The 27,762-nt window shown below is 43.8% G+C and overlaps 1 protein-coding gene across 1 annotated transcript in view; it reads right to left on the bottom strand.

The window, feature by feature from the left end:
* Positions 1-19,475: 19,475 nt before the first annotated feature.
* The window catches only part of TTLL4 (tubulin tyrosine ligase like 4), a 39,342-nt gene continuing 31,055 nt past the window's right edge, over positions 19,476-27,762 (bottom strand). Inside the window, exons 12-19 of the mRNA XM_061385121.1 lie at positions 27,452-27,550; positions 26,994-27,128; positions 26,421-26,558; positions 25,018-25,120; positions 24,065-24,275; positions 23,591-23,661; positions 23,109-23,194; positions 19,476-22,774 (exon numbers count right to left, since the gene is read on the bottom strand). Of these exons, the coding sequence (XP_061241105.1) occupies positions 22,516-22,774; positions 23,109-23,194; positions 23,591-23,661; positions 24,065-24,275; positions 25,018-25,120; positions 26,421-26,558; positions 26,994-27,128; positions 27,452-27,550 (1,102 nt within the window). The 3' untranslated portion in view covers positions 19,476-22,515. The remainder of the gene's footprint in view (positions 22,775-23,108; positions 23,195-23,590; positions 23,662-24,064; positions 24,276-25,017; positions 25,121-26,420; positions 26,559-26,993; positions 27,129-27,451; positions 27,551-27,762) is intronic.

Raw genomic sequence — 27,762 nt, 5'->3', positions numbered from 1 at the left:
GGAACCAACAGTAGAATAACGGAGGCAGAAGATAGGATAAGTGAGGTAGAAGATAGAATGGTAGAAATAAATGGAACAGAGAAGAAAAAAGAAAAATGAATTAAAAGAAATGAGGAAAATCTCAGAGACCTCTGGGACAATGTTAAATGCCCCAACATTTGAATCATAGGAGTCCCAGAAGAAGAAGACAAAAAGAAAGACCATGAGAAAATACTTGAGGAGATAATAGTTGAAAACTTTCCTAAAATGGGGAAAGAAATAATCACCCAAGTCCAAGAAACCCAGAGAGTCCCAAACAGGATAAACCCAAGGCGAAACACCCCAAGACACACATTAATCAAATTAACAAAGATCAAACAAAAAGAACAAATATTAAAAGCAGCAAGGGAAAAATAACGAAAAACACACAAGGGGATTCCCATAAGGATAACAGCTGATCTTTCAATAGAAACTCTTCAGGCCAGGAGGGAATGGCAGGACATACTTAAAGTGATGAAAGAAAATAACCTACAGCCCAGATTACTGTACCCAGCAAGGATCTCATTCAAATATGAAGGAGAAATCAAAAGCTTTATAGACAAGCAAAAGCTGAGAGAATTCAGCACCACCAAACCAGTTCTTCAACAAATGCTAAAGGATCTTATCTAGACAGGAAACACAGAAAGGGTGTATAAACTTGAACCCAAAACAATAAAGTAAATGGCAACAGGCTCATACTTATCAATAATTACCTTAAATGTAAATGGGTTGAATGCCCCAACCAAAAGACAAAGACTGGCTGAATGGATACAAAAACAAGACCCCTATAAGTGTTGTCTGCAAGAAACCCACCTCAAAACAAGGGACACGTACAGACTGAAAGTGAAGGGCTGAAAAAAGATATTCTATGTAAATAGAGACCAAAAGAAAGCAGGAGTAGCAATACTCAGATAAAATAGACTTTAAAACAAAGGCTGTGAAAAGAGACAAAGAAGGACACTACATAATGATCAAAGGATCAATCCAAGAAGAAGATATAACAATTATAAATATATATGCACCCAACAGGAGCACCGCAATATGTAAGACAAATGCTAACAAGTATGAAAGGGGAAATTAACAATAACACAATAATAGTGGGAGACTTTAATACCCCACTCACACCTATGGATAGATCAACTAAACAGAAAATTAACAAGGAAACACAAACTTTAAATGATACAATAGACCAGTTAGACCTAATTGCTATAGGACATTTCACCCCAAAACACATGAATTTCACCTTTTTCTCAAGCACACATGGAACCTTCTCCAGGATAGATCACATAAATCTAGCCTTGGTAAATTCAAAAAATTGAAATCATTCCAAGCATCTTCTCTGACCACAATGCAGTAAGATTAGATCTCAATTACGGGAGAAAAACTATTAAAAATTCCAACATATGGAGGCTGAACAACACGCTGCTGAATAAGCAACAAATCACAGAAGAATTCAAAAAAGAAATCAAAATATGCATAGAAATGAATGAAAATGAAAACACAACAATCCAAAACCTGTGGGACACTGTAAAAGCAGTGCTAAGGGGAAGGTTCATAGCAATACAGGCATACCTCAAGAAACAAGAAAAAAGTCAAATAAATAACCTAACTCTACACCTAAAGCAACTAGAAAAGGAAGAAATGAAGAACCCCAGGGTTAGTAGAAGGAAAGAAATCTTAAAAATTAGGGCAGAAATAAATGCAAAAGAAACAAAAGACAGCATAGCAAAAATCAACAAAGCCAAAAGCTGGTTCTTTGAGAGGATAAATAAAATTGACAGACCACTAGCCAGACTCATCAAGAAACAAAGGGAGAAAAATCAAATCAATAAAATTAGAAATGAAAATGGAGAGATCACAACAGACAACACAGAATCATAAGAGACTACTATCAGCAATTATATGACAATAAAATGGACAACTTGGAAGAAATGGACAAATTCTTAGAAAAGTACAACTTTCCAAAACTGAACCGGGAAGAAATAGAAAATCTTAGCAGACCCATCACAAGCACAGAAATTGAAACTGTAATCAGAAATCTTCCAGCAAACAAAAGCCCAGGACCAGATGGCTTCACAGCTGAATTCTACCAAAAATTTAGAGAAGAACTAACACTTATCCTACTCAAACTCTTCCAGAAAATTGCAGAGGAAGGTAAACTTCCAAATGCATTCTATGAGGCCACCATCACCCTAATACCAAAACCTGACAAAGATGCCACAAAAAGAGAAAACTACAGGCTAATATCACTGATGAACATAGATGCAAAAATCCTTAACAAAATTCTAGCAAACAGAATCCAACAACACATTAAAAAGATCATACATCATGACCAAGTGGGCTTTATCCCAGGGATACAAGGATTCTTCAATATCTGCAAATCAATCAATGTAATACACCACATTAACAAATTGAAAAATAAAAGCCATATGATTATCTCAATAGATGCAGAGAAAGCCTTTGACAAAATTCAACATCCATTTATGATAAAAACCCTCCAGAAGCAGGCATAGAAGAAACATACCTCAACATAATAAAAGCTGAGAAGGAAATGGCAACCCACTCCAGTATTCTTGCCTGGAGAATCACACAACTGAAGCGACTTAGCAGCAGCATGACAAACCCACAGCAAACATTATCCTTAATGGTGAAAAGTTGAAAGCATTTCCCCTAAAGTCAGGAACAAGACAAGGGTGCCCACTCTCACCACTACTAGTCAACATAGTTTTTGAAGTTTTGGCCACAGCAATCAGAGCAGAAAAAGAAATAAAGGGAATCCAGATTGGAAAAGAAGAAGTAAAAATCTCACTGTTTGCAGATGACACGATCCTCTACACAGAAAACCCCAAAGACTCCACCAGAAAAATTACTAGAGCTAATCAATGAAGATAGTAAAGTTGCAGGATATAAAATCAACACACAGAAATCCCTTGCATTCCTATACACTAATAATGAGAAAATAGAAAGAGAAATTAAGGAAACAGTTCCACTCACCATTGCGATGAAAAGAATAAAATACTTAGGAATATATCTACCTAAAGAAACAAAAGACCTATATTTAGAAAACTATAAAACACTGGTGAAAGAAATCAAAGAGGACACTAATATATGGAGAAATATACCATGTTCATGGTTCGGAAGAATCAATATAGTGAAAATGAGTATACTATTGAATCTAGTATACTCAATTCAATGCAATCCCTATCAAGCTACCAACAGTATTTTCACGGAGCTAGAACAAATAATTTCACAATTTGTATGGAAATACAAAAAAACCTCGAATAGCCAAAGCAACCTTGAGAAAGAAGAATGGAACTGGAGGAATCAACCTGCCTGACTTCAGGCTCTACTACAAAGCCACAGTCATCAAGACAGTATGGTACTGGCACAAAGACAGAAATATAGATCAATGGAACAAAATAGAAAGCCCAGAGATAAATCCATGCACCTATGGACACCTTATCTTTGACAAAGGAGGCAAGAATATACAATGGAGAAAAGACAATCTCTTTAACAAGTGGTGCTGGGAAAACTGGTCAACCACTTGTAAAAGAATGAAACTAGAACACTTGCTAACACCATACGCAAAAATAAACTCAAAATGGATTAAAGATCTAAACGTAAGATCAGAAACTATAAAACTCCTAGAGGAGAACATAGGCAAAACACTCTCTTGACATAAATCACAGCAGGATCCTCTATGATCCACCTCCCAGAATATTGGAAATAAAAGCAAAAATAAACAAATGGGACCTAATTAAAATTAAAAGCCTCTGCACAACAAAGAAAACTATAAGCAAGGTGAAAAGACAGCCTTCAGATTGGGAGAAAATAAGAGCAAATGAAGCAGCTGACAAAGAATTAATCTCAAAAATATACAAGCAACTCCTGCAGCTCAATTCCATAAAAATAAACGACCCAATCAAAAAATGGGCCAAAGAACTAAACAGACATTTCTCCAAAGAAGACATACAGATGGCTAACAAACACATGAAAAGATGCTCAACATCACTCATTATCAGAGAAATGCAAATCCAAACCACAATGAGGTACTATTTCACACCAGTCAGAATGGCTGCTATCCAAAATTCTACAAGCAATAAATGCTGGAGAGGGTGTGGAGAAAAGGCAACCCTCTTATTACACTGTTGGTGGGAATGCAAACTAGTACAGCCACTATGGAGAACAGTGTGGAGATTCCTTAAAAAACTGGAAATAGAACTGCCATATGACCCAGCAATCCCACTTCTGGACAAACACACCGAGGAAACTAGAATTGAAAGAGACACATCTACCCCAGTGTTAATCGCAGCACTGTTTACAATAGCCAGGACATGGAAGCAACCTAGATGTCCATCAGTAGACGAATGGATAAGAAAGCTGTGGTACATATACACAATGGAGTATTACTCAGCCATTAAAAAGAATATATTTGAATCAGTTCTAATGAGGTGGATGAAACTGGAACCTATTATACAGAGTGAAGTAAGCCAGAAAGAAAAACACCAATACAGTATACTAACGCATATATATGGAATTTAGAAAGATGGTAATGATAACCCTGTATGCGAGACAGCAAAAGAGACACAGATATATAGAACAGTCTTTTGGACTCTGTGGGAGAGGGAGAGGGTGGGATGATTTGGGAGAATGACATTGAAACATGTATATTATCATATGTGGGGGGAAAAAAAAGAATAATAAGTGGCAGAGCAAACATCAAACCCAAGGCTTTGGGTACTAAGTTTAATGCTCTTTCCATGAGATTTGAATGAAGGGGGAAGGACTAGGTAATATGAATATTTCTACTGCAGAAATGGGAAGTCAAGAGGAGCCTACTATCACCCTGGTTACCAGAGGCTGGGTGATGGTCAGTAAGAAGGTAGAACCACTTACCTGGTCCTGCGTGATGACAGATTTCTGAAGCAAACAGTACTCCTCAGCCCTAGTGACTTCAGGGGTGGGTAGCTCACTGTTATCCCATCCAGGGCGTCCATGCTGAAGTCTCTAAAAACATCAAGGGTATGCGCTGGCCTTCTGAGTCTGCACACTTTTATTTGAAATTCCATTTTGTATCATAAAGTTATCTTCAGTAAATTTAGGAATACCTGCCACTGTATAGGAGAAGGCAATGGCAACCCACTCCAGTACTCTTGCCTGGAAAGTCCCATGGACGGAGGAGCCTGATGGGCTGCAGTCCATGGGATCACGAAGAGTTGGACACGACTGAGCGACTTCACTTTCACTTTTCACTTTTCACTTTCATGAATTGGAGAAGGAAATGGCAACCCACTCCAGTGTTCTTGCCTGGAGAATTCCAGGGACAGTGGAGCCTGGTGGGCTGCTGTCTATGGGGTCGCACAGAGTCGGACATGACTTAAGCGACTTAGCAGCAGCAGCAACCACTGTATAATAAGCAATCTTTTGGGTCTTTGTCCCAGGTTCCTGAGATAGAGCTTCTAATTGTTGGAATTTTGTCAGTGATAGGAGTGTCTTTGTTATTCATGGTGGATCCCTAGATAGTTTCAGGATGGAAATTGGCCATGCTGGAAAAACTGGTCACATAATTAGATGGTTGAAGCTTCAAGACAGGGGATACCAGGTCAACTTCTGGGAAGGGGAGGGAGGCTAGAGACTGGGTTCATGGCCAGTGACCTCTGCCTATGTAATGAAATCCCAATAAAAACTCTGGACACCAAAGCTCAGTTGAGCCTCCTGGTTGGTGCTAGAAGGGTGACACATCCTGATTCCATGGGAGAAGACATGGAAGTTCCATGTTCGAGACCCTTCTAGAGTTCATCCTAGGGAATTCCTTGGCAGTTCAGTGGTTAGGGCTCTGTGCTCTCACTGCTGGAGGACCTGGGTTCAACCCCTAGTCAGGGAACTAAAATCCCACAAGCTATGTGGTGTGGCAAAAAAAAAAAAAAAGCAACCCCAAACCTTTACAGAGCCAATCCTATAGGTCTCTTCTTTTGGCTGGACCTGATTCATATGGTTTATAATAAAACTGTAAGTATAGAGCTTTCTTAAGTTCTATGAGTCATTCTAGTGAATTGTCAAACCTGGAGGGGTTGTGGGAAACTGAATTTGTAGTCAGTTGGTGAAAACTACAGGTAGCCTTCTTGTTCAGTTGCTAAGTCGTGTCTGACTCTTTGCAACCCTATGAACCATAGCCTGTCAGGCTCTTCTGTCCATTGGATTCTCCAGGCAAGAATACTGGAGTGGGTTGCCATTTACTTCTCCAAGGGATCTTCTTGACCCAGGGGTTGAACCCGTGTCTCCTGCATTGGCAGGCAGATTATTTATCACTGAACCACCAGGGAAGCCCCAAACTTGTGGCTGGCATCTGAAGTGAGAGCAGTCTAGTTGGGGATGATGCCTTTGACCTGTAGAGTCTGTACTGACTCCAGATAGTTAGTGTCAGAATTGCAGTATTGTACCTGCCCTTTCCCTTCCTTGTGGTTGGTTCTAATTTTGAGGGATTATGTTGTGTCCATCATGTGTGAGGTGCCCAAGCTTGTCCTCAGCTACTATGGCCTATGCTGCCATTAACTGAAACATCTTCATTTCTACCTGGCTTCACTTTCTACCCCTATTCATGACCCAAAAGCTCTCACATCCATCTCTCTCTCTCCTCTCCCTCCTCTCTCACTTTCTCTCTCCCTCTTTTCCACTTCCACATCTTTTATGGGTTCCTGGGACGGTGACTTCATTTTCACTTTTCACTTTCATGCATTGGAGAAGGAAATGGTAACACTCCAGTGTTCTTGCCTGGAGAATCCCAGGGACAGTGGAGCCTGGTGGGCTGCCATCTATGTGATCGCACAGAGTTGGACACGACTGAAGTGACTTAGCAGCAGCAGCAGCAGGGAGCATCTGACTCTTTCTGAAAAACTGTGAGGTAATCTCAGGCTTATCTACCTATATGCCCAAACATGGAGGTAAGATGTCCTCATCCTTGGCATGAGGGAATCTCTGGGACTTCCCTTCCAGGAAGGAGGTACAGGTGTGTTTTGTTCTCAAGTTCTTAGTCATTGGCAGAGGAAGTTCAGGACACGGTTGCTATATCAGGGACACACATCAGCCTAGGAGGAGGAGTGGGGGAGGAAGAGGAAGGAGAGAAGGAGGAGGAGGTGGGGAGGAAGAGGAGGAGGAGGGAGGAAGGGAGGAGGAAGAAGATTTAACATTTGAGGACTTGTTATGTGCCAGGCACTGTTTTGACCATTTCTAATACGAGTTCATTTGATTCCCTCATCAACTCTAAGAGTTAATAATGTTACTACCCTAATATTTCACAAAACAGTGGGGCAGAGATTAAAAATAATTTTCTCAAGTCATACAGCTAGTAAAGTCAGAGCCAGAATTCAGAGACCAGGGTCCCAGTGATGATGAATGCTCTGTACTGGCTTCTTTTCCAGTAGCCCTCAGCCTCGCTGCCTTCTCTCTACCAGCTAAGGTAACTCTTTTGCTCTCAGAGCAGAAAATCCTGGCCCCCAGTAATCAAATATTTTGTTTGAAATATTCCAACACTTTTCTGAACTTCAACTTTTGCAAAGCAAATAATTGACTATTTTTTCTCTGCCTGTGTCAATCTTTCCCTAAAGGGAATGAGATGAAACCCTCCAACCACTGTTTCCTTAATGTGGGAGGGCCCCTGGACTACATGGGGGCATCTGGAGGTGGTGCTGCACTTGGACACTTGAATGGGGCTCCCTATCCTGAAACAAAAGAATTTATTGAAAAAGAAACAGCATGATTCAGTGAAAAGAGCATGAGTTTTATTAAAATGCTTACAATGTTTCATTAAGAAACAAAAGCAAGTTACAAAACCTTTTCAACAGTTGATTCTCTGTCTCTCTCACACACACACCTCACTGGAAATACACACACCAAATATAATAATGATTCAACTTTATAATTTAAATTATATGATAATTCTATTTTATTCTTTATACTTTTCTGTACGTTTTCTTAATTATTTAAATGAATTTCTTTACAGTTAGAAAAATACTTGCTCATAACAGCAAAGAACATAGGTTGTAAAGCAGTCATCCCCAGTGGCCAGTGGACATCTGCTTTAAGAGTCCTTGTGTTCTCCTTGATCCTTTGCTTGTTCAAATACATATTTTATTATTTTACTTTTTAAAATACTTTTTTGATGTATGTTTATGTACAGTAAAATGCTCAGATCTCAAGTGTACAATTGACTAGTTTTGAAAAATATATACACCCATGTAATCAACCATCAAAATCAATGAATGTTTCTATCACCCGTAAAGCACTTTTATTCCTTTTTCCAGCAATCTCCTTATGCCAAAGTGATCACTGTTCCGATTTATATTACTAAAAAAACGAATATAAGGACTTCCCTGGTGGCACAGTGGATAGAAACCCACCTGCCAGTGCAGGGGACATGGGTTCAGTCCCTGGTCTGGGAAGACTCCACATGCTGTGGATCAAGTAAGCGCGTGCACCACAACTACTGAGCCCGTGTGCTGCAACTACTGAAGCCCGTGCTCCGCAATGAAGAGTAGCCCCCTCTCACCACAACTAAAGGAAGCCTGAGCACAGCAATGAAGACCCAGCACAGCCAAAAATAAATACATAAATAACATTTTAAAATTATTTTAAAAAAACTGTATAAAAGGAATTGGATAGCATGGTTTGGTATCATGGACTGTATGGTTTCTTTTATACAATATAATATTTTGGAGATTTATCCATGTTGTTGTATATATCAGTAATCCATACCTTCTTTATTGCTGAGTAATATTCCATTGTAAGAAATATCAAAACTGATTATCTACTTTCCTGTGGTACATTTGGGTTGATTCTTGTTTGGGGATATTATAAATAAAGCTGGTAAGAACCAAAGAAAATAAAGAACATAAGTTGTATGAACATACAGACACAGGTTCTGATCCTGGCCTTGTTGCTTATTGGCTATAAGATTTGGGGCAAGTTACGTAACCTTTGAACAAGCCTCAGTTCCCAACAATTAAATTAAAATGAATAATACATACCAAATTTACATGGCTGTTGTGAGAATGAAAGATAATATCAGCATAGCCCATCAGTTAACAAATGGTCATTATCATAATGTATGGGACTTTCTGGGTGGTGCTAGTGGTAAAGAATCCGCCTGCCAATGCAGGAGATGCAAAAGACTGAGGTTTGATCCCTGGGTCAGGAAGATCCCTGGAGGAGGAAATGACACCCAACTTCAGTATTCTTGCCAGGGAAAGTCCATGGGCAGAAGAGCCTGGAGAGCTACAGTCCATGAGGCTGCAAAGAGTTGGACACAATTGAGCAACTGAGCACACCCAGGTAATGACAAGACATCTGGCCCAAAACCACGTGCTAAGTAGCAGGGTCCACAGGGATGAAGACACCAGTGAGGATGAACTTATAGCTGATTACTTATTGACGTTTTCATACTGGGAGCATTTGTAAATTCCTGGAACGGGCAGGAGGTTGAAGTTCAGGTTTTACTAAGAAGGAGAGGCACCCTCAAGCACTGAACCACTTTTCCCTTAAAGACCTTTACCAAACTCTGGGGATGTACAGAATGGGAGATTGAAATCCAAGGAGAAAACCCTCCACAAAGCCGAATGTTGCTTTCATCAATCTTGAGATATATGTAGCATTACAATGTACTGGCTTGGCCAAAAAGTTTATTTGAGTTTTTCCATGTGGAAAACCCCCAATGAACTTCTTGGCCAACCAATGTTTCAGGAGTTAAGAGGTTCTGTTCCCAAGTCCAGTGGAGTAGAAGTTGTTTCCACACCACCAAACAATGCTCCCATACCAGCTGGGTGTCCCATAACTACTCAATTCTGACACTAGCTACTCTGGAGAGAGGATCAGATTCCATGAGTTAGAGGCTCAGTCCCACAAGACTAAACCTCACTTCAGATGCCAGTCACAAGTCCAGATTGTTACCTGTGCTTCTAACTAACCAGCTACAGATTGGAAGTTCTCCTTTTCTTCAGACATCAGTCACAAGTCAAGGCTGTATCTGGAAGTCGCTCAGTCATGTCTGACTCTTGTGACCCCATGGACTGTAGCCAACTGGGCTCCTCCGTCCATGGGATTTTCCAGGCAAGAGTACTGGAGTGGGTTGCCATTTCCTTCTCCAGAGTATCTTCCTGATCCAGAGATCAAACCTGGGTCTCCCGCATTGTAGACAGACGCATTATCATCTGAGCCACAAGGGAAGCCCTTCAACTTCTGATCAACTAGCTATAAATCAGAGGTTCCCACGACTCCCTTCTTGGATTTTATTTATTTGCTAGAGCACTGGAAACCCATTTACTCTTTAGATTACTGGTTTATTACAAAAAATATGAAAGGATACAAATCAACAGATGAAAGGACTAGTTGGAACAAGGTCTGGAACAAAGGAACTTTTGTCCCCATATAGTTTGGACCTGGCACAGTAGCATGTGGAAGCATTGTTTCCCTAACTGGAAGCTCTCCAAAACCTTTCTTTGGGTTTTATGGAGGCTTTATTACATAGGCATGGTTAAGGAAATCACTGGCCATTGGTGCCTGATTTAAACTTCAGTGCCTCATCCTCTCCCTGAAATTCAGGGGGTGGAACTGAAAGTTCCATCTCTCAAGGTTGGTTTCTCTGGCAACCAGTCCCTGTCCTTAGGGCTTTTCCAAAAGTCATCTCATTAACAAACAGTTGTGGAGCAAAGGGGCTCGTTATACAAGATAACCATTTCACTTTTCCAGTTCCGAAACATTTTCAGGAACTGTGAACAAGAAACCAAATATAACAGAAATTCACCCATTGCTCTTATCACTTAGTACATTCCAAGAGTCTTGGGATGTATGAGCCAGGAACCATGGATGAAGACCAAGTATATATGAGAAATATATTTTGGTTATCTGAAAAACAATATACGTATTTCTTATTAATCATGATAATAATGTAAAAGGCAGGAAAGGGTAAATGGAGCTAGAGGATCTGAACATTCTAGCATTATGCAATAAAACCAATAATTCATGTTAAACTTTTGTTATTGCTGCCTAACAAACTGCGCAAGTACTTAGCAACTAAAACAACAGTCATTTTATTATAGGCACAGAGGCTGACGATAAGGAATTTAGAATGGCAACAGTGGGAATGACTTGTTTCTGTTCCGTAATGTCTGAGAGTTCAGCTAGGGAGACTTAAAGACCATGGGTTGGAAGAATCTGGAAACAACTGATGACTCAGAGGCAAGGACTGCTGTCCCAAATGTGTCCTCACATGGCCCCTTCATGTGGCTTGGCTTCCTCATAGCATGGCAGCCACAGAGTATAGGATTTACTACATGGCAGCTCAGTGCTGCAAACGTGAATGCTCCAAAGAAAAAGGCAGAAGCTGCATGATACTTTATGACCCAGCTTCAAAGGTGACACAGCGTCACTTCTGCTACACTCTTTAGTCAAAGCAGTCAGGTGTTCTCCCCAATTCAAGGGGGAGGATATTAGACTCCATTTCCTAATGAAAGAGTGGCAAGCTCAGTTGTAGATCTGCACGTGTATTGAAATTGTTGCAGCTACCTTTGGAAAAAAACAATCTCTCATGTTAGGCATCATGGAAATGCAAATTCTACATATACCATGTATAGCATAAATTACTCCAGAGATCTGTGTACTAAGACTGATAATGTCATTACTACAGCCTTATCTGCTGATCTCATGATTGGTTTCCAGCTGACCTGACATGGAAAACTCCACTCTGATGTATACATTTGTGATGAAGGGAATTGTGTGCCTCCAAATACATGTGCTGATGTTCTGATCACACTGTGACCATATTAGGGAACAGGGTCATTGCGGATGTAACAAGTTAAGATGAGGTCATACTGGAGTAATGTGCGTGCATGCTAAGTCACTTCAGTCATGTCCGACTCTTTGCAACCCCATGGACTGTAGCCCTCCAGGAGGCTCCTCTCTCCACAGGATTCTCCAGGCAAGAATACTGGAGTGGGTTGCCTTGCCCTCCTCCAGGGGAATCTTCCCGACCCAGGGATCGAATCTGTGTCTCTTATGTCTCCTGCATTGGGAGGCAGGTTCTTTACCACAAGTGCCACCTGGGAAGCCCATCCTGGAGTAGGGTGGGCCCCTCTTCCAACATGACTGGTATCCTGATGAAAAGGGGAAATCTGGAGATAGATATGCACACAGGGAAGACACCATGTGAATGTGAGGGCAGAGATTGGCATGATGTGTCTACAAGCCAAGGGATGCCAAAGACTGCCACCGTGCCACCAGAAACTAGGAGGGAGGCCCAGGACACATCCTCCCTCACAGCCCTCAGAAGAAAGACCCTGCTGACACCTTGAGCTCGGGTTTCTAGCCCCTGGAACTGTGAGACAATAAATGACTATTATTTCACTATTATTCTAAGTCACCCAACTTGTGGTGCTTTGTTACAGCACCCTAGCAAACTAATAGAACATTCAAAAGAACAGAAAAGAGGTCCTCAAGAACATATGCACAACCTGAACATATACACAACATGAACATACATACAACGTGAACATATACATAACATGAACGTATACTCAGACACATGTTCACAACAGCACTATCCACAACAGTAAAAAGATATGGTGTTGGGGGCCAGCGTGAGGCACTCCACCCATAGCAAAGGTCATGAGGAAGGAGGCTCAACATACGCAAAGGTGGGATCGAGCCTCAGGAGTCGCCCTGGAAATCCTCGAGCATCTACCCCCATAACCAGAGCCTGCCTGCTTTACTACTTTGTGCTCCCACCTACACCTCTGACTTTACAGGGGGCTGTCCCCCACCACCTCTTTCGGAGAAGGAGTTAACCTAGAGCTCCAGTTAATAAAAACTCCTGGGCGTGACAAGAGTGTTTTAACCTACAAACTCCTCTCAAGTTTCTCTAGCCTGCCTGACAGGCTTGTCCGGCCACATGTAATTGCTCACAGCCTCCCAACCGTGAGAGGCACGAGATGCTTTAAACCTTCTAAAAACAGGTTCCTTAGAAAAGTTAGAAAACCATTAGTATAAGTATAGTGGGCTGATTAGAAATTGTATTGGTGAAGGGTTTTTCATTTGTTGAGCCAATGTTTGTTGCTAAGACTCCACATCCCCTGCCCTTACACACATTAATGAATATATAGAAGAAATAAGTATTAACCTTTGATATAAATCACATTAGACCTTAGGCTAAGTATTCTTTCCTTAACTAAAACCCACTACACCCTCACCCTATAGGAATGTAATTTTATTTGGGTGGTGTCTGTTTTAAGAATAATCACCCTTGGAAAAAAAAGTGTTCTGGTTGACTGACCACTGTCACAAGGAGAGGGTCATAAATTGTCAGCAGGCCCCCCTGGCCAGAAGATGATGTAACACCCCTAAGACCTCTGTATACATTTGTGTGAAGCACCTGACTTTAATAAAAGTCAGGACTGCTGTCCCCACGTGACTTTTGTATAACATCTCAGTGTATAAAAACAGACTCTGGAAAATAAAGAATTGGGATCAGTTCTTCGAAAGATTGGTCTCCCCATGTCACTCTCTCACTCTGGCTGAGTCTCCATCTGGAGCGCGGAACCCACCATGCTTACTAATTATGCCTGGGCTTCTAAGATCCGACCAGGGAGGCCTCAGTGTCTCCTCTCCTTCAGGAGAACGGAAGGACGCCTGCGGCCTACGTAAGTGGTGCAAGCTTCTTGTCTTGAAGTTTTATTGGTCTCCCGCATAAACCAAGCTACTCAGCCTCTTTTCTCCACTGAATTTTCCTACTGAGCTATCCTCATTCTATTACTCTTTACATCTCTAATTAATGTTTAATTGAAGCTATTGTATCCTGATCCTCGCTGAAGCCGTCTCCCCTTCGAATACCCTGGATCAGCCGGGGCTGGACCCCGACAATATGGCTCCAAAGAGATCCAACCAGTCCGTTCTGAAGGAGATCAGCCCTGGGATTTCTTTGGAAGGACTGATGCTGAAGCTGAAACTCCAGTACTTTGGCCACCTCATGCGAAGAGTTGACTCATTGGAAAAGACTCTGATGCTGGGAGGGATTGGGGGCAGGAGGAGAAGGGGACGACAGAGGATGAGATGGCTGGATGGCATCACCGACTCAATGGACCTGATTCTGAGTGAACTCCAGGAGTTGGTGATGGACAGGGAGGCCTGGTGTGCTGCGATTCATGGGGTCGCAAAGAGTCAGACATGACTGAGAGACTGAACTGAACTGAACTGAACTGAAATACTCAACAGTAGATCAACAGATGCTGCTGCTGCTGCTGCTAAGTCGCTTCAATCGTGTCCAACTCTGTGCGACCCCATAGATGGCAATTTACCAGGCTTCCCCATCCCTGAGATTCTCCAGGCAAGAACATTGGAGTGGGTTGCCATTTCCTTCTCCAATGCATGAAAGTGAAAAGTAAAAGTGAAGTCGCTCAGTCGTGTCCGACTCTTAGCAACTCCATAGACTACAGCCCACCAGGCTCCCCCGTCCATGGGACTTTCCAGGCAAGAGTACTGGAGTGGGTTGCCATTGCCTTCTCCAAGATCAACAGATAAACGGTAGTAAATATATATGATGTAACATTATTCAGTCGCAAAAAGGAGTGAAATGCTGACAGACATTACAAAGTAGAGGAACCTTGAAAACATGCTAAGTGAAAGAAGTCAGCGGCAGAAGATCACATATTGTATGATTCTGTCTATATTAATATGAAATATCCACAATAAGTAAAGCCACAGAAACAGAAAACAGAAAGCAGGGGTTAGGGGTCCAAGAGCCTTGGTTTCCTTTTAGGTTGATGAAAATGTTCTGAAGTAAACGTCATGGTTGCACAGCATTTTGAATGTACTAAACGCCACTGAATCATTTACTCTAAAACAGTTAATTTTATGTTACATTAATTTCACTTTTATTTCTAAAACAATTGCTATCTTAATTAAGGCACAGGTAACTATACTGTCTGATGGGTTTTAACTAGTGCATTACCTACATCTAAGTCAAGAATAGGACACTGCCATCACTCCAGAAATTTCCCTTGTACTCCTTTTCTTACTATACCGTTAATTCCCAGAGGGAACCATTGTTCTGATTTTAATCCGTATAGGTTAGTGTCCTCTGCTCTTGAACTCCATATAAATAGAATTATTCAGTATGTATTCTTTTGTGTCTGACTTCTCTCACCCAGGATGTTTTTGAGAATCATGTTGCATTAATCAGAGATTTATTGCTAAGCAGTACTCCAAACCAGTTTATCTAATCTCCTGCTGAGAGACATTTGAATTGCTTTCAAATTTTTGTTATTATTAAAAAGCCACAGTAAGCATTTTTGGTGGACATATGATTTGATTAAGGTGGGGAGAGAACACCGAGGAGTGGAATTGCTGAGTCATAGGTAGGTAGGTAGTTAATTGCCAAGTCATATCATAGGTAGAGATGTATATGAACTTATAAGAAACTTCCAGCTTTCACAGCAATTGCACCTGCACCCAGTCATATGTGAAAGCCCCAATTGCTTTACACCTTCTCCAACAGTTGGTCTTGGCTGTCTTTTAAATTTTAACTCTTTTAGTGTTCTCTCATTGTGCTTCTATTTTGAATGTGCATCATGCAATGGAATCTCCTTGGCCTTTTTAAAGTCAGATTTACTTACTTATAATTCATCCATTTTAAGTCTGTAAGTTGATGCACTTCAACAAACATAACAGTTGTAAACCAGCATCACAATCAAGGCACAGAATTTTATTTCCAACAACAGTCACTTCTGTCATCTAGTCCTTGGCAACCACACATAAGCTTGCTATCATGAGTGAGCCTTTTCTAGAATGTTACATAAATGGAATCATAAAGTAGGTAGTCTTTTGTTTCCAGCTTCTTCCACTCACCATAATAATCTTGAGATTCATCCATGTTGTTACATGTGTCGATTTATTCATTTTTTATACCTAAGTCATATTGAGTTTGTTCATACATTCACAATTTATTCACTCACTAGTTGCTGGATATTTGGGTTGTGTCCAAGGTTTTGCTATTATGAATAAAACATCTGTGAACATATGCCCTGCAGGGTCATATGTTGAGTGTGCTTCACTTAGTAAGAACCTACTGAGCTATTTTTCAATGTACCATTTTGCATCCCCACCAACAATGTATCTGTTTCAGCTGCTCCATGTTCACAGACACTTGGTATTTTCAGTCTTTTTTCATTTGAGCTGTTTTGTGTAAGTGGTGTCTCCTTGTAGTTTTTTTTTTTCTTACGACTCCCCATGCCCCACCCCCAACAGCCCCCCCCCCCCCGCCACCCACCAAACCCTTAAGTTGAGGGCTGACTTTCAATAGATCACAGTGAGCTGTTCGGCTACACAGAAACCCTGACCCAGAAGCAGGCTGTCTACATATGTTTCAGCACCAGGTTCCCCAGGAATGTGCCTTGAGTGACATGCGAGGAGGAAGACCTCCTTTCTCTGAACTACAGGCTCTTGGCTCAGGCCATGGTCCTGAGTGTGTTGTGGGCCTCACAGGGAAGGGAGAGGAGAGCTTAGCCACCTGCCTGCATCAGGGACTGAGGGACCGGCCAAGGGAAGTTCAGCCAGGCCTGCCCTGTGATTCTGCCTTGGTGCAATTCTTATTTACAGGTGCAGTCATAATCCCATAGGTGGTAGCTTTCCCTATTGGCTCCTCAGCCTGCATCAGTACAGGTTTAATTGCACTTCTCTGACTTAACTAATGTTAAGGACTTCAGCCAGTCCATTCTGAAGGAGATCAGCCCTGGGATTTCTTTGGAAGGAATGATGCTAAAGCTGAAACTCCAGTACTTTGGCCACCTCATGCGAAGAGTTGACTCATTGGAAAAGACTCTGATGCTGGGAGGGATTGGGGGCAGGAGGAGAAGGGGACGACAGAGGATGAGATGGCTGGATGGCATCCCTGACTCGATGGACATGAGTCTGAGTGAACTCCGGGAGTTGGTGATGGACAGGGAGGCCTGGCGTGCTGCGACTCATGGGGTGGCAAAGAGTTGGACACGACTGAGAGACTGAACTGAACTGAACTGAAGGACTTCAATCCTTCTAAACAAATTATCTTGATTAAATCACCTGTTTGCTGTTCCATGTTTATCACAGTTTTATAACCGCAAAATGCTACTATACTGGTATCATAAAACCACTGTAATAGTAACATGCTGTTACATAGTTACTGCTCCTCTATGAAAATGGCTTTGGTAATGTTAATGCTTTTTTGTTTAGAATCGATTTTAAATCTGCACTATATATGTATCAGGTACTTTGCTAGGTGCTTTATGTATACCCCCTCCCTTCCCAACCCTCATAACTACCCATGGAGGTAGGCTTTGGTCTCCCCACTATATTAGTTACAATTTAGATCATTATCTTTACAAAATTGTGTTAGATTTCCCCCATGACAGTCTGCAGAATTTCATGCATCTCAGTCCATTATAATTAAGGCACAAATGAGCTTTAGAAAACACCCGCCCTGCTATTGATGCTTCTTGAATTCTTTCACCTATGAGAAATCTGCCAAGGACAACCTAAGGTTGCTCGCAGTTCTCAAGACTCCAAAGCTGACGAAGAGTTAAGTCAAATGAGCCTGACATTATCAAGGGTGCAAACTGCTACACGGGGATCAAAGGCCGAGTGTTGTTCAAGAGGCTGGATTAGAATGTCAAGTGGCATGAAATGGAGCTCCCTCAACTACACACCTCTGAAAACCATCAGTGTTCCAAAGCAGTCGAGGATTTGAGCCGTAAACAGAGCTGAGCCTTAGGACAAACCCAGATGAAGCCAGGAGGGGAGGTCCCCCAGCTGCCTTCAGTGACTATGTTATTTGGGTAACTGATTCAGCTGTGCCTGGATTATCAGCCTCCTTCACTGGCTTGGTACTGGATGGTCCCTGAGCACAATCAGGTGTGTCCTCTCAAGAGGGTGACAGGAGACACAATCACCCTCACCTATTAATAAATAGCCTGAAATCACAAGAATGGACCTATAACCACAAGCGTCCCTTGGCACAGCTGTTGCGTTGATGCATGTTCTTTGACTCCAGTTCAAGGTCTCTATTTTCTGTGCCCTGCTCCTCCCTTCTCCAGCCTCTAGGCATCCGCTGCTCCCTTGCAGTACCACCCCCCCTTTTTTTTGAGAGGAAAAAGACTTTTTTAAAAAATTAATTTAATTGGAGGCTAATTACTTTACAATATTGTAGTGGTTTTTGCCATACATTGACATAAATCAGCTGTAGGTGTGTGTGTGTCCCCCTTCCTGAACCCCCCTCCCACATCCCTCCCCATTTCATCCCTCAGGGTAGCCCTGAGTGCCCTGTCTCATGCATCGAACCTGGACTGGTGATCTAGTTCAAATATGGTAATATACATGTTTCAATGCTATTCTCTCAAATCATCTCACCCTTGCCTTCTCCCACAGAGTCCAAAAGTCTGTTCTTTACATTTGTGTCTCTTTTGCTAATTCACATATAGGGTCATCGTTACCATATTTCTAAATTCCGTATTTATGTGTTAATATACTGTATTGGTGTTTTTCTTTCTGACTTACTTCACCTGTACAATAGGCTCCACTTTCATCCACCTCATTAGAACTGATTCAAATCCATTTTTTTAATAGCTGAGTAATACTCCATTGTGTATATGTACCACAGCTTTCTTATCTATTCGTCTGCCAATGGACATCTAGGTTGCATTCCCTTTTTATTTCAAAGCTTCTCTCTGAATAGAACTGAATAAGCCCAATTCACATACTTTTAATTTGCATTCTGTCTGTGAAATATTTAACCAAAGAAATAAATCCCCAACAAAGAGTGAAATAGTAGAATGAATAACGGTGATGGGGTTTCTTTGTGCACCGGGGTGGAAGTAGGCGTGATAAGGTATCTAAACCCTGTCCCGGCCTCTTCACTTCTAAAATGTCTCTAGAGTGCCTTCATTCCCCCATGGAAAGGGTTTTACATCTCTAGCCTGCCTTTCCCTACCCATAATTTCCATAACCTTGCAATGCAGGTATTAAATTCGTATTATTGTAAAACTTTAAAAAGCTAGATGACATGCCCAAGGCTGCACTGAGGAACAGAGATTTGAACCCGATGTTAGACTCCCAAGATCCACGCTCTTTTCTTAGCCCCATGCCACCTTTCTATTAAGTATTCATTCTAAGTTCCTTAGTGTCTGATCAAGCTTGAGTAAATCGGAAGTAAACAAATAGTGATCACCCTCCTTGCTGCTGCCCCTGCCCTCAAATCCTTGCTCCAGTGCTTCAGAAATACCCGGTACATGGCATTTCTTGCCTCAAGGGCACTTGCTCCCCTTTCTCCAAACAAGGACTAGGTACATTATCAATTTAGGAAAAAACTGACATTCAACATTCAAAAAACAAAGATCATGGGATCTGGTCCCATCAATTCATGGCAAATACATGGGGAAACAATGGAAACAGTGACAGACTTTATTTTCTTGGGCTCCAAAATCACTGCAGATGGTGACTGCAGCCACGAAATTAAAAGACACTTGCTCCTTGGAAGAAAAGCTATGACCGACCTAGACAGCAGAGACATCACTTTGCTGACAAAGATTCATACAGTCAAAACCATGGTTTGTCCAGTAGTATGGATGGACATACTAGTATGTATGGATGTGCGAGTTGGACCATAAAGAAGGCTGAGTGCCAAAAAAATTGATGCTTTTGAACTGTGGTGCTGGAGAAGATTCTTGAGAGTCCCTTGGACAGCAAGGAGATCAAGGCAGTCAGTCCTAAAGGAAATCAAACCTGAATATTCATTGGAAGAACTGATGCTGAAGCTAAAGCTCCTATACTTTGGCCACCTGATGTGAAGAATTGACTCCTTGGAAAAGACCCTGATGCTGGGAAAGATTGAGGCAAGAGAAGGGGGTGAAAAAGGACAAGATGGTTGGATGCCATCACTGATTCAGTGGACATGAGTTTGAGCAAACTTGGGGAGATAGTGAAGGACAGGGAAGTCTAGTGTGTTCTAAGTCATGAGGTTGTAAAGAGTGGAACATGACTAAGCGACTGAACAACAACATTCTCAAATTTAAACTTTCCCCCAAATCTCATTACTTCCCCCTAATTGCTTGTTTAGCCAAATACCTTATACTGTGGGTATGCACTGCTAAGTATGTATGCTGAATGGTTAATAAGCAAGATCATTTTCTCTCAAGGCTGAAAGGGAAGTATGATACATAAACCTCATTCCTTTCTCCCATCCAGCAACACACTCACATCTATCAGACACTCAAAGGTGATGAAAACTTTAAAAAGTACAAACATGTTTTAAACTATTGCTGTGCTTAGGTGCTCAGTCATGTCCAATTCCTTGCAATCCCATGGACTGTAGCCCACCAGGCTCCTCTGTCCATGGGGATTCTCTAGGCAAGAATACTGGAGTGGGTTGCCATGCCTTCCTCCAGGGGATCTTCCCAACCCAGGGATCAAACCCAGGTCTCCCACATTGCAGGTGGATTCTTTACTGTGTGAGCCACCAGGGAAGCCCTTTAAACTACTGAAAACAGTCTATGCCCACCACTCCTTTTATTTCCCCACCACTTACTCCCTTGCCTCTCATCATACTGCAAGGCCGGTCCCTTCTCCAGTTATGGGAACGGAGGTAGTTGTGCTCTCTGGGGATTCTCGGAGGCATGGTATTGAAGTTGGTTTCCAGGGAGTAGCACAGCTCAGTCAGGCCTCCGCACCTAAGCCCTTGCACCAGAAGACCAGCCACAGCTAAACAGCTTAAGTGGGTGGCTGGTCTCATAGGAAGGCTGCTTCCTGTCCTCGTCACAAGGTTTGTTTTGACATCTGCACTAGGACATGGCACCCACAGAGGACAAGAGGGAGCTGGCTTCCAGGCTATCAGAAGAGAATGAACAGGACTGTCAAGCACCTCTCCTGTGGCCCTGACTTTGAAGTCCTTGCCATCAAGCAGTGATGCCCCAGGACTTCGCTATCCAGCTTTCTTCACAGCTGTCAACATGGCCTTCACATATCAGCGGTATGGCCTTGAACCCAGTCAGGCCTCTCAGGGCTTTTTCCAGGGTTCCCTTCCAACTCACCACAGAACTCCCAGAGCAGGGAATGGAGCAGGCTATCTTTCCAAAGCTCAAGAACAAAGGCAGAGAAAGCCTTGTTCACGGTCTGGGGTCAGACCGTGAGCAGAGCTTCCTGCCTGATGCACTAAAGGGAAAACCTGGGTGTCAGAATCAAGGGACCAATTGGCTTCTTGTTGGGCCCTGCTGGGAGAAAAATAAACTGAAGAAAGAAAGGACTGTAGGGCTGGGGAGGGGGCCGAGAGGCAACCAGGAGGTGTCAAGTCAAGGAGGCGCATAGTTCAAGTGAAAACAAACTTTCTGGTCCAAACTCTCCCACCTTGGCTTCCCCCTGGGTGGCACTTCAGCCCAGGCAGGAGGAAACCTGGTTTAGGTGTTCACATCCTGTGAGATCTCTAGTTCACGCGAACAACATTTATTGAATACTCACTGCTGGCTGAGTCTTGGGGCAGGAGGTAGATCCAGTTCAGTGTGTAAGAGTTTAGCCAGGAGCCCTGACTGGTAGCTCATGCTACAATGTTGGCTGTTTCTGAAACCTGCCCGCCAGGCCACCAGAGTCTGCATGCCCCAGAGACCTGTGAGCCAGACCCCGATCACCAGAGAGAGTGAAGGGGGAACATCAGCTCCTCCACCCTTCTCTTAGGATTATCTGGGCTCCTTTACTGCAGCCATGAGAAATTCACAAAGTTCACAGAAGCTCTCACCTCACAGAAAGCTAAGAGCTGAAGAGGTAACATCCGTGAGAGGGAAGTCTAGAAGGCTGAACAAGTAGTGATGTGAGGTCAGAGCAGGAAGACCAAGGGCTACTGGATGGGTGGGTACATGAAAGGAAAAACAGTCTGGAGGTGGTGATGTCCTTAAGACAAGGACGACAGGAAACTGATTCTGCATGTCATGGTCTCTGTTTGCCCAAGTACTGAGGAAGCCTGGAGGTTTCTGAAAGTGACTCCTCAGGATGGGGGTTGGGAAGGGGAGAGGGTGAGACCTGAGGAAATAAGGACCCTCAGAGCAATCTCTTCAATTATATAGAGAGCAAGGGACTTCAGGCCCAAATATGTTCAATATGCTTTCTCCTCTTGAGTTATAACTCAACACCACTGCACCAAAACAAACCACACGTGGCTCTCTGAAGGTAGAAACCAAACCCTGCTTTATAAGGCTGAGTAGCCATCATTAGCTTCTCTGCTGAGATATGAGGTGCCAGCCAGTGAACCTGTCTCACCTTCTCCCCCTCCCAACCACCCCTTCAGCCCGCCGAATACCCATCTCTACAATTCAACCACTTCAAAAAATACTCTGAGGAGGGGCAGAGTGGAGGGGGTGGGGGCTCAGGCTGCCCGGCCGGCCGGTTCCCGTGAGGTAGCTGACGCTGGTATGCCTGGGCAGGCAAGTGGAGAGAGGCCTGTCACAGGCTCACAGCAGCCAGGAGGGAGCCACCAGCTGACTGGGAGCTGGTGGAAGCGGAGAGTCTCGAAGTCTGCCCAGAGAACTTGATCACAGGTAACAACTGGGTGGAGAGACTGGGCTCTTTGCTGGTGTCCTCACTGTCCTCTGAGGAACTGAGTTTCCTGGGAGGAGAGGAAAGGCCAGCTTGGGTCTTCTTCAGCTTGGGCATGGTCCCATCTTCAGACAGTGGTATATTTCGCTCAGTGGAGCCATGTTTTCTGAAGGGAACAGGAGGAAAGAAATGGCTGAGACTCTGTGTAACTGAGACTTTAACCCACAGTCTGCTCCCTTTGGAGTCTAGAGCAGGCATTCACAGTATTCATTGCAGTATGGCTGAAAGTGGCTGCTTCTGGGGATGAGTCTGTGCTCCAGCTCAGCTTTACCGAGCATATCAAGAGCCGCCTGGAAGAGGAGGCTGTGACAGAGTATTCTGATAGTCCCACCAACCCCCAGCTGGAGAATACTGATCTCATCAGAATACGGCAAGAGAGGAAGGAAGGAAACTCCCTGAATTCACCCCCAACACCCTTCCCTTGTCCAGGCAGCACTCACCTCAGCTTGACAGTCTCTGGCTTAGAGAAATCACTGAGTGTCGCATCAGCCTTTGGGACAGTCAGAACTGAGGCCGGGAGAGTCCACTGGAAGCAAAGGAAGCAATGAGGCCAAAAGGGCTAGGTCAAGATCAGGGGAGAGTGTCTGGGTCTTAGGCCTCTTTTCCAGCTCTACCTTGGAGTGACTAAAGGGTGACCCTGCCGGAATGGGCCCATGTTGGGGAGAGTAAGTCTTGGCCCCCTCCTGATCCAGACAAGAAGGTGAGGGTACAAAGCACTTTTGATCCTTGAAAGAAAGGCATCCAGGGAATCCCAGAGGCAAGTATCCCTTGAAAGGGAAGGGTCCTGAGACACAGAGGCCTGCAGAACCCTAGGAAGAAGTGAGAGGGTCTGGACCCGCACCCAACCCAGGCTGAACTGTTAGGGTGGGAGAGGGAGGGGCTGAGGCAGGGCCGTCCCCTGTATCCTGGCAGCATCACTCACCACTGGAGCAGAATCAGAGATGGCTCCTGTGTGGAACCCTTTGTAGCACCAACTCCGAAGCAGATGTACTCCTAGGATGAGATTAACAAGGGTGGGACTCAAGAGGATGGAATCCGAATCGGACTTCCCTGGTGGTCCAGTGACTAAGAATCTGCCTGTTGATGCAGGGGCACAGGTTTGAACCCCAGTTTGGGAAGATCCCACATACTGTGAGACAACTAAGCCCATGCATCACAACTACTGAGCCTAGGCCCTAGAGCCTGCTTGTTGCAAAACTAGAGAAACTCCATCCACAGCAGTGAAGACCCAGTGTAGCCAAAATAATTAATTAATAAAAGAGTCATCTTAAAAAAAAAGAAGAAGGTGGTGGAATCAACTGGCCTATTCTTCTTGCTACGGAGGCCTGTTTCTTGGTCTACTGGGATTTAACCTCTCATTAAACATGGCCTCCTGGGGACAGGGAAGACATATCACCTTTGAGCTTGTTGCCATGGTACTTCTGTTCCCATTGGGTGGTGAGAATGTTGAAATATCGTGGCTGCTCAAAAAAGCGGAGATAGCGAGAAGAGATTCGAGATGGAAAAATGCGTTCGAATTGACCACGGCGAGAAAACTCATCCTCCATCTCAACTAGAACCCGAACATCATCTGGTGTCAGGACATCCAGCACAGATGCGTAGAAGTCCTACGGCCCGAAGACCAGGGGGGAAAAAGGGTGGCAAGGCATGTAAGGCAGAGGCAGAGAATGAAGACACTGGGGGTAGGAAGCATGGCTTCAGGGTCCTAAGGCTCCAGGACTTTCCAAAGACCACTAGGGCAGGCTGGGATGGCTAGCTTTGGACCTCATCTATTCCCAAATCTACTGAGCTTATTCAGAGGATGAAGAGATTCTTGGCAGTGGTGAGGAGAGCCAGGGGGCATAGATGTTAAATGATTTGTTTGATGAAGTCAAGATCAGAATCCAGCAACTCAGATGTGGCCACAGCCTTATGTCTGCCATCCTTCTGTCTGACTCCCTTATCTGCTGAGAAAGTTAAGCCTTGCAGGAGCTCAGTGCCCCTCTGGGAAATAAACCCATAGTGTCAACAGGTCTATAAGAAGAGTGGACTGGCACAGTATTTTGCTAAGAACAGTGGTTGCTTAACACATACTAAAGGCCATCAGCTCTCTCCTCTAATTGCCATTTCCTTCTCCAGGGGATCTTCCTGACCTAAGGATCGAACCCGGGTCTCCTGCGTTGTAGGCAGACGCTTTACCATCTGAGCCACCAGGGAAGTCCTCTCTAGTGACATACATGCCAGCAAATCCTTGCATGTGGGTATGTAAGAAATCCTGCCTGAGAGGGATGAAGAGTTGTTTGCCTCGGGGCCCCACAGGTTTGACCAGGGAAGCTTTCTGCTGGCACTGGGGTAAAGGCAGTCTCCTACCTGATCAGGAATTTTCTGGGTCAGGTAATAGGCTTTCTTCATCTTCTGTGCAGTGAAGTACTCTGGGGCCACTCGACATCTGTCCCTGGGTGAGCTGGGCAAGCTAAGACAGGGGGTGGGAAGGGGGCAAGGGGTAAGGTCAGCAGCTTCACATCCTGAGTACATGTAGAGAGAAGGTTCAGCCCAGAAAGACACCCTCCCTCAGGAGAAAACAAAGAAAGATGGACAGAAGTTTGTTACTGGAGTAGATCAGACTGCAATGCACTACACTCAAATAGCCCGAGAGTCAAAGATCCAGCACCACAAAAGAACTAAAAGGGTACAAAGCATCCTCTTTAAGTTGTATTTAAATGGAAAAAAAAAAAAAAAAGACCATGGAATAATCACTGTATACTTCAGTGTAGTTTAACTGAGTGAACACTTACTAAATACCCAGGTTGGCCCTACTGGCTGTGTGATCCTGGACAGGTTCCCTGACGCCCTGCCCCTTACTTCACATTACTACAATTACTACTGACAGACACAAAGACGGTCTCCAAGGAGCTCACAGGATGGCACGGATCAAGTAACAACTACAGCACAGAGCCAAGTCTAAAACTATAAGGTACAATGTGGAAAGCAAGTCTTGTTGCTACAAATTAGGATTTGAAGCCCATAGGATTTGAAGCCCAGCTCTATAGCTCTGCAGATGAATGACCTTGGATGGGTCACTTAAATCCCAGTGATTTTTCAGTTTCCTCATCTGTAAACTGAGGATACTAATACCAACTTCATGGGCTACTTTGGAGATGAACTTTAGGCTTTTCTGTACACAGAGGACATACCAACTAAATATTAGCTCCCTTTCCTCAAGTGTGGTTCTGAGCGCTTTGAAGGTGTGGAGGAGAGACCACACATTGAGCAGGTTTCATGAAGAGGTTGCCTTCAGCTAGGCTTGGATGGATGGGTGAGGTCAAAACAGGGAGGTCTTGCTGAGTGGAATTTCAGAAGGAAGGAACCCCATGAGCAGAGGAAGGGATACCATAGGGGAACAATGAGAGGCAGCACACGATTCAGAGAGGAGACCGGACTAACTAATCCTTAAGGATCCTTCCAACCCTGAGGTTCTAAGAGTGATCCAGTTTGTCAGAGCACATGAGCTGGGAAGAGGAGTAAAGGATGGGGTGCCTGGGAAAAACCGGCTAGGGCCTTGACTGTCTGCTTGAGGAATTTAAAGCTGGTTCCTAGGCCCTGTAGGGATTCCTTGGCAGGGGAGCAATTAACCAAACATGCCTCTAGGAACACTGACATGGCAGTGGTGTGTGGATATATTGCAGTGGGAGATGGAGCAGCAAGGGAGACCAAGTAGGAAGGAACACCCAGATACCATCCCTTCCCAGAGTCAGACAAGCAAGGGGGCTGACCTGGTGGTGGAGCTGCTGGAGCTGCTGGAGCTGGAAGCGATATCATCTGCATTGGGCAGAACAAAGCCTGCCAGGTTCAGAAGGTCACGGATCATCTGGCCTTTGATGCTGATGTCCAGCGGAGAGTTGGAGTGGAGGCTTTGGGGAAAGCATACAAAGAGTGCTACAAGCAGACACTAAAACTGTTTCCAGTCCAACTGTTTCCAGACACTAAAACTGACATGTCCAAGTCAACACCAGCCGCATTTACACCCAAATTCATGATCATCGTGGGGTTCTTCCTGCCCCACAGGTAGTGAATAACCTCGATCGGGGTGGTTCCTGCCTGTGACTTTGCTTTGCTAGAGGAAAAGCATGCAGTAGGTATCAAGTTTAAAAGAGCAACTTTTAACAGCCTGTCTCCAATATCAGAAAACCTTGAGATGATGGCAAGAACAAACAAACAGTAAACAGTAAACTAATTATGAAGGGATTTAAGGAAGGAAAGGTCTTCCCAAAGTCAGCAGGACTGGAGCAGAAATAGGATCAGGAGGCCAGGGAAAGGCTCCTATTGTGCACCCTGAGAACACCTACCTGGGGGAAATGTTCACTTCTAGAACCCAGGGCTTGAGTTTCTCATCCAGCATGACATCGAAACCAAAGAGCTCGTGGCAGCTGTAAGGCCGCCGCACATACATCTTCAGCAGGCTGGTCACATAGGGTTCTGACCTGGTCCCAGGGAGGATAAAGTATTCAGTTCAGCTCCTCCCAAAGACCCTGCCTAGAGCTGCCTAGGCCCATGGAGTGGCTCAGAGATGGGAAAAAGGAAGCCACCCAAGAAAAGCAACTCTAGAGATGCCTGTGACCTGGACCCAGCTTCTAGGGATGCAGTTCAGTACAGCAGGATTTAAGTCTTCTCTATTCCTTCCTAAACCCTGATCTCAGAAACGGAAACACAGCATGGGCTAGAGTTTAGAGAACAGCAGTGTGGAGGCCCACGAGAAAAAGAGGATCTGGTGGCAGGCCCCACCCAGGGTAGCAGTGTGACTCACGAGATGATGGTTTTGACAACGACATCCTTTATCTTCTCCCAGATGGCATCACTGTTGACTCCCTTCTGGCTCAGGTAGCTCCATAAAGCCTTCAGTGCCCTGTGAGGTGGGGGAGAAGAAGGGAGTATTTAGGGTTAGAATCTAAGAATGATCAGTGAAGAGGAAGAAAAAGGAGTAAGAGGCCCAAAGGTATCTTCTTCATATGTCTTCTTTTGATGTTTTGAATTAGGACAGAGAGGAGTTTGGATACAAAGAGACCAATTCTGAATTGCCAAGTATCTATATGATATAATCTCTGGGTCTTATATTAC

Source organism: Bos javanicus, chromosome 2 (assembly GCF_032452875.1).
Source record: "Bos javanicus breed banteng chromosome 2, ARS-OSU_banteng_1.0, whole genome shotgun sequence".
Classification (NCBI taxonomy): Eukaryota; Metazoa; Chordata; class Mammalia; order Artiodactyla; family Bovidae; genus Bos; species Bos javanicus.
This window is presented reverse-complemented; position numbering and strand designations above follow the sequence as displayed.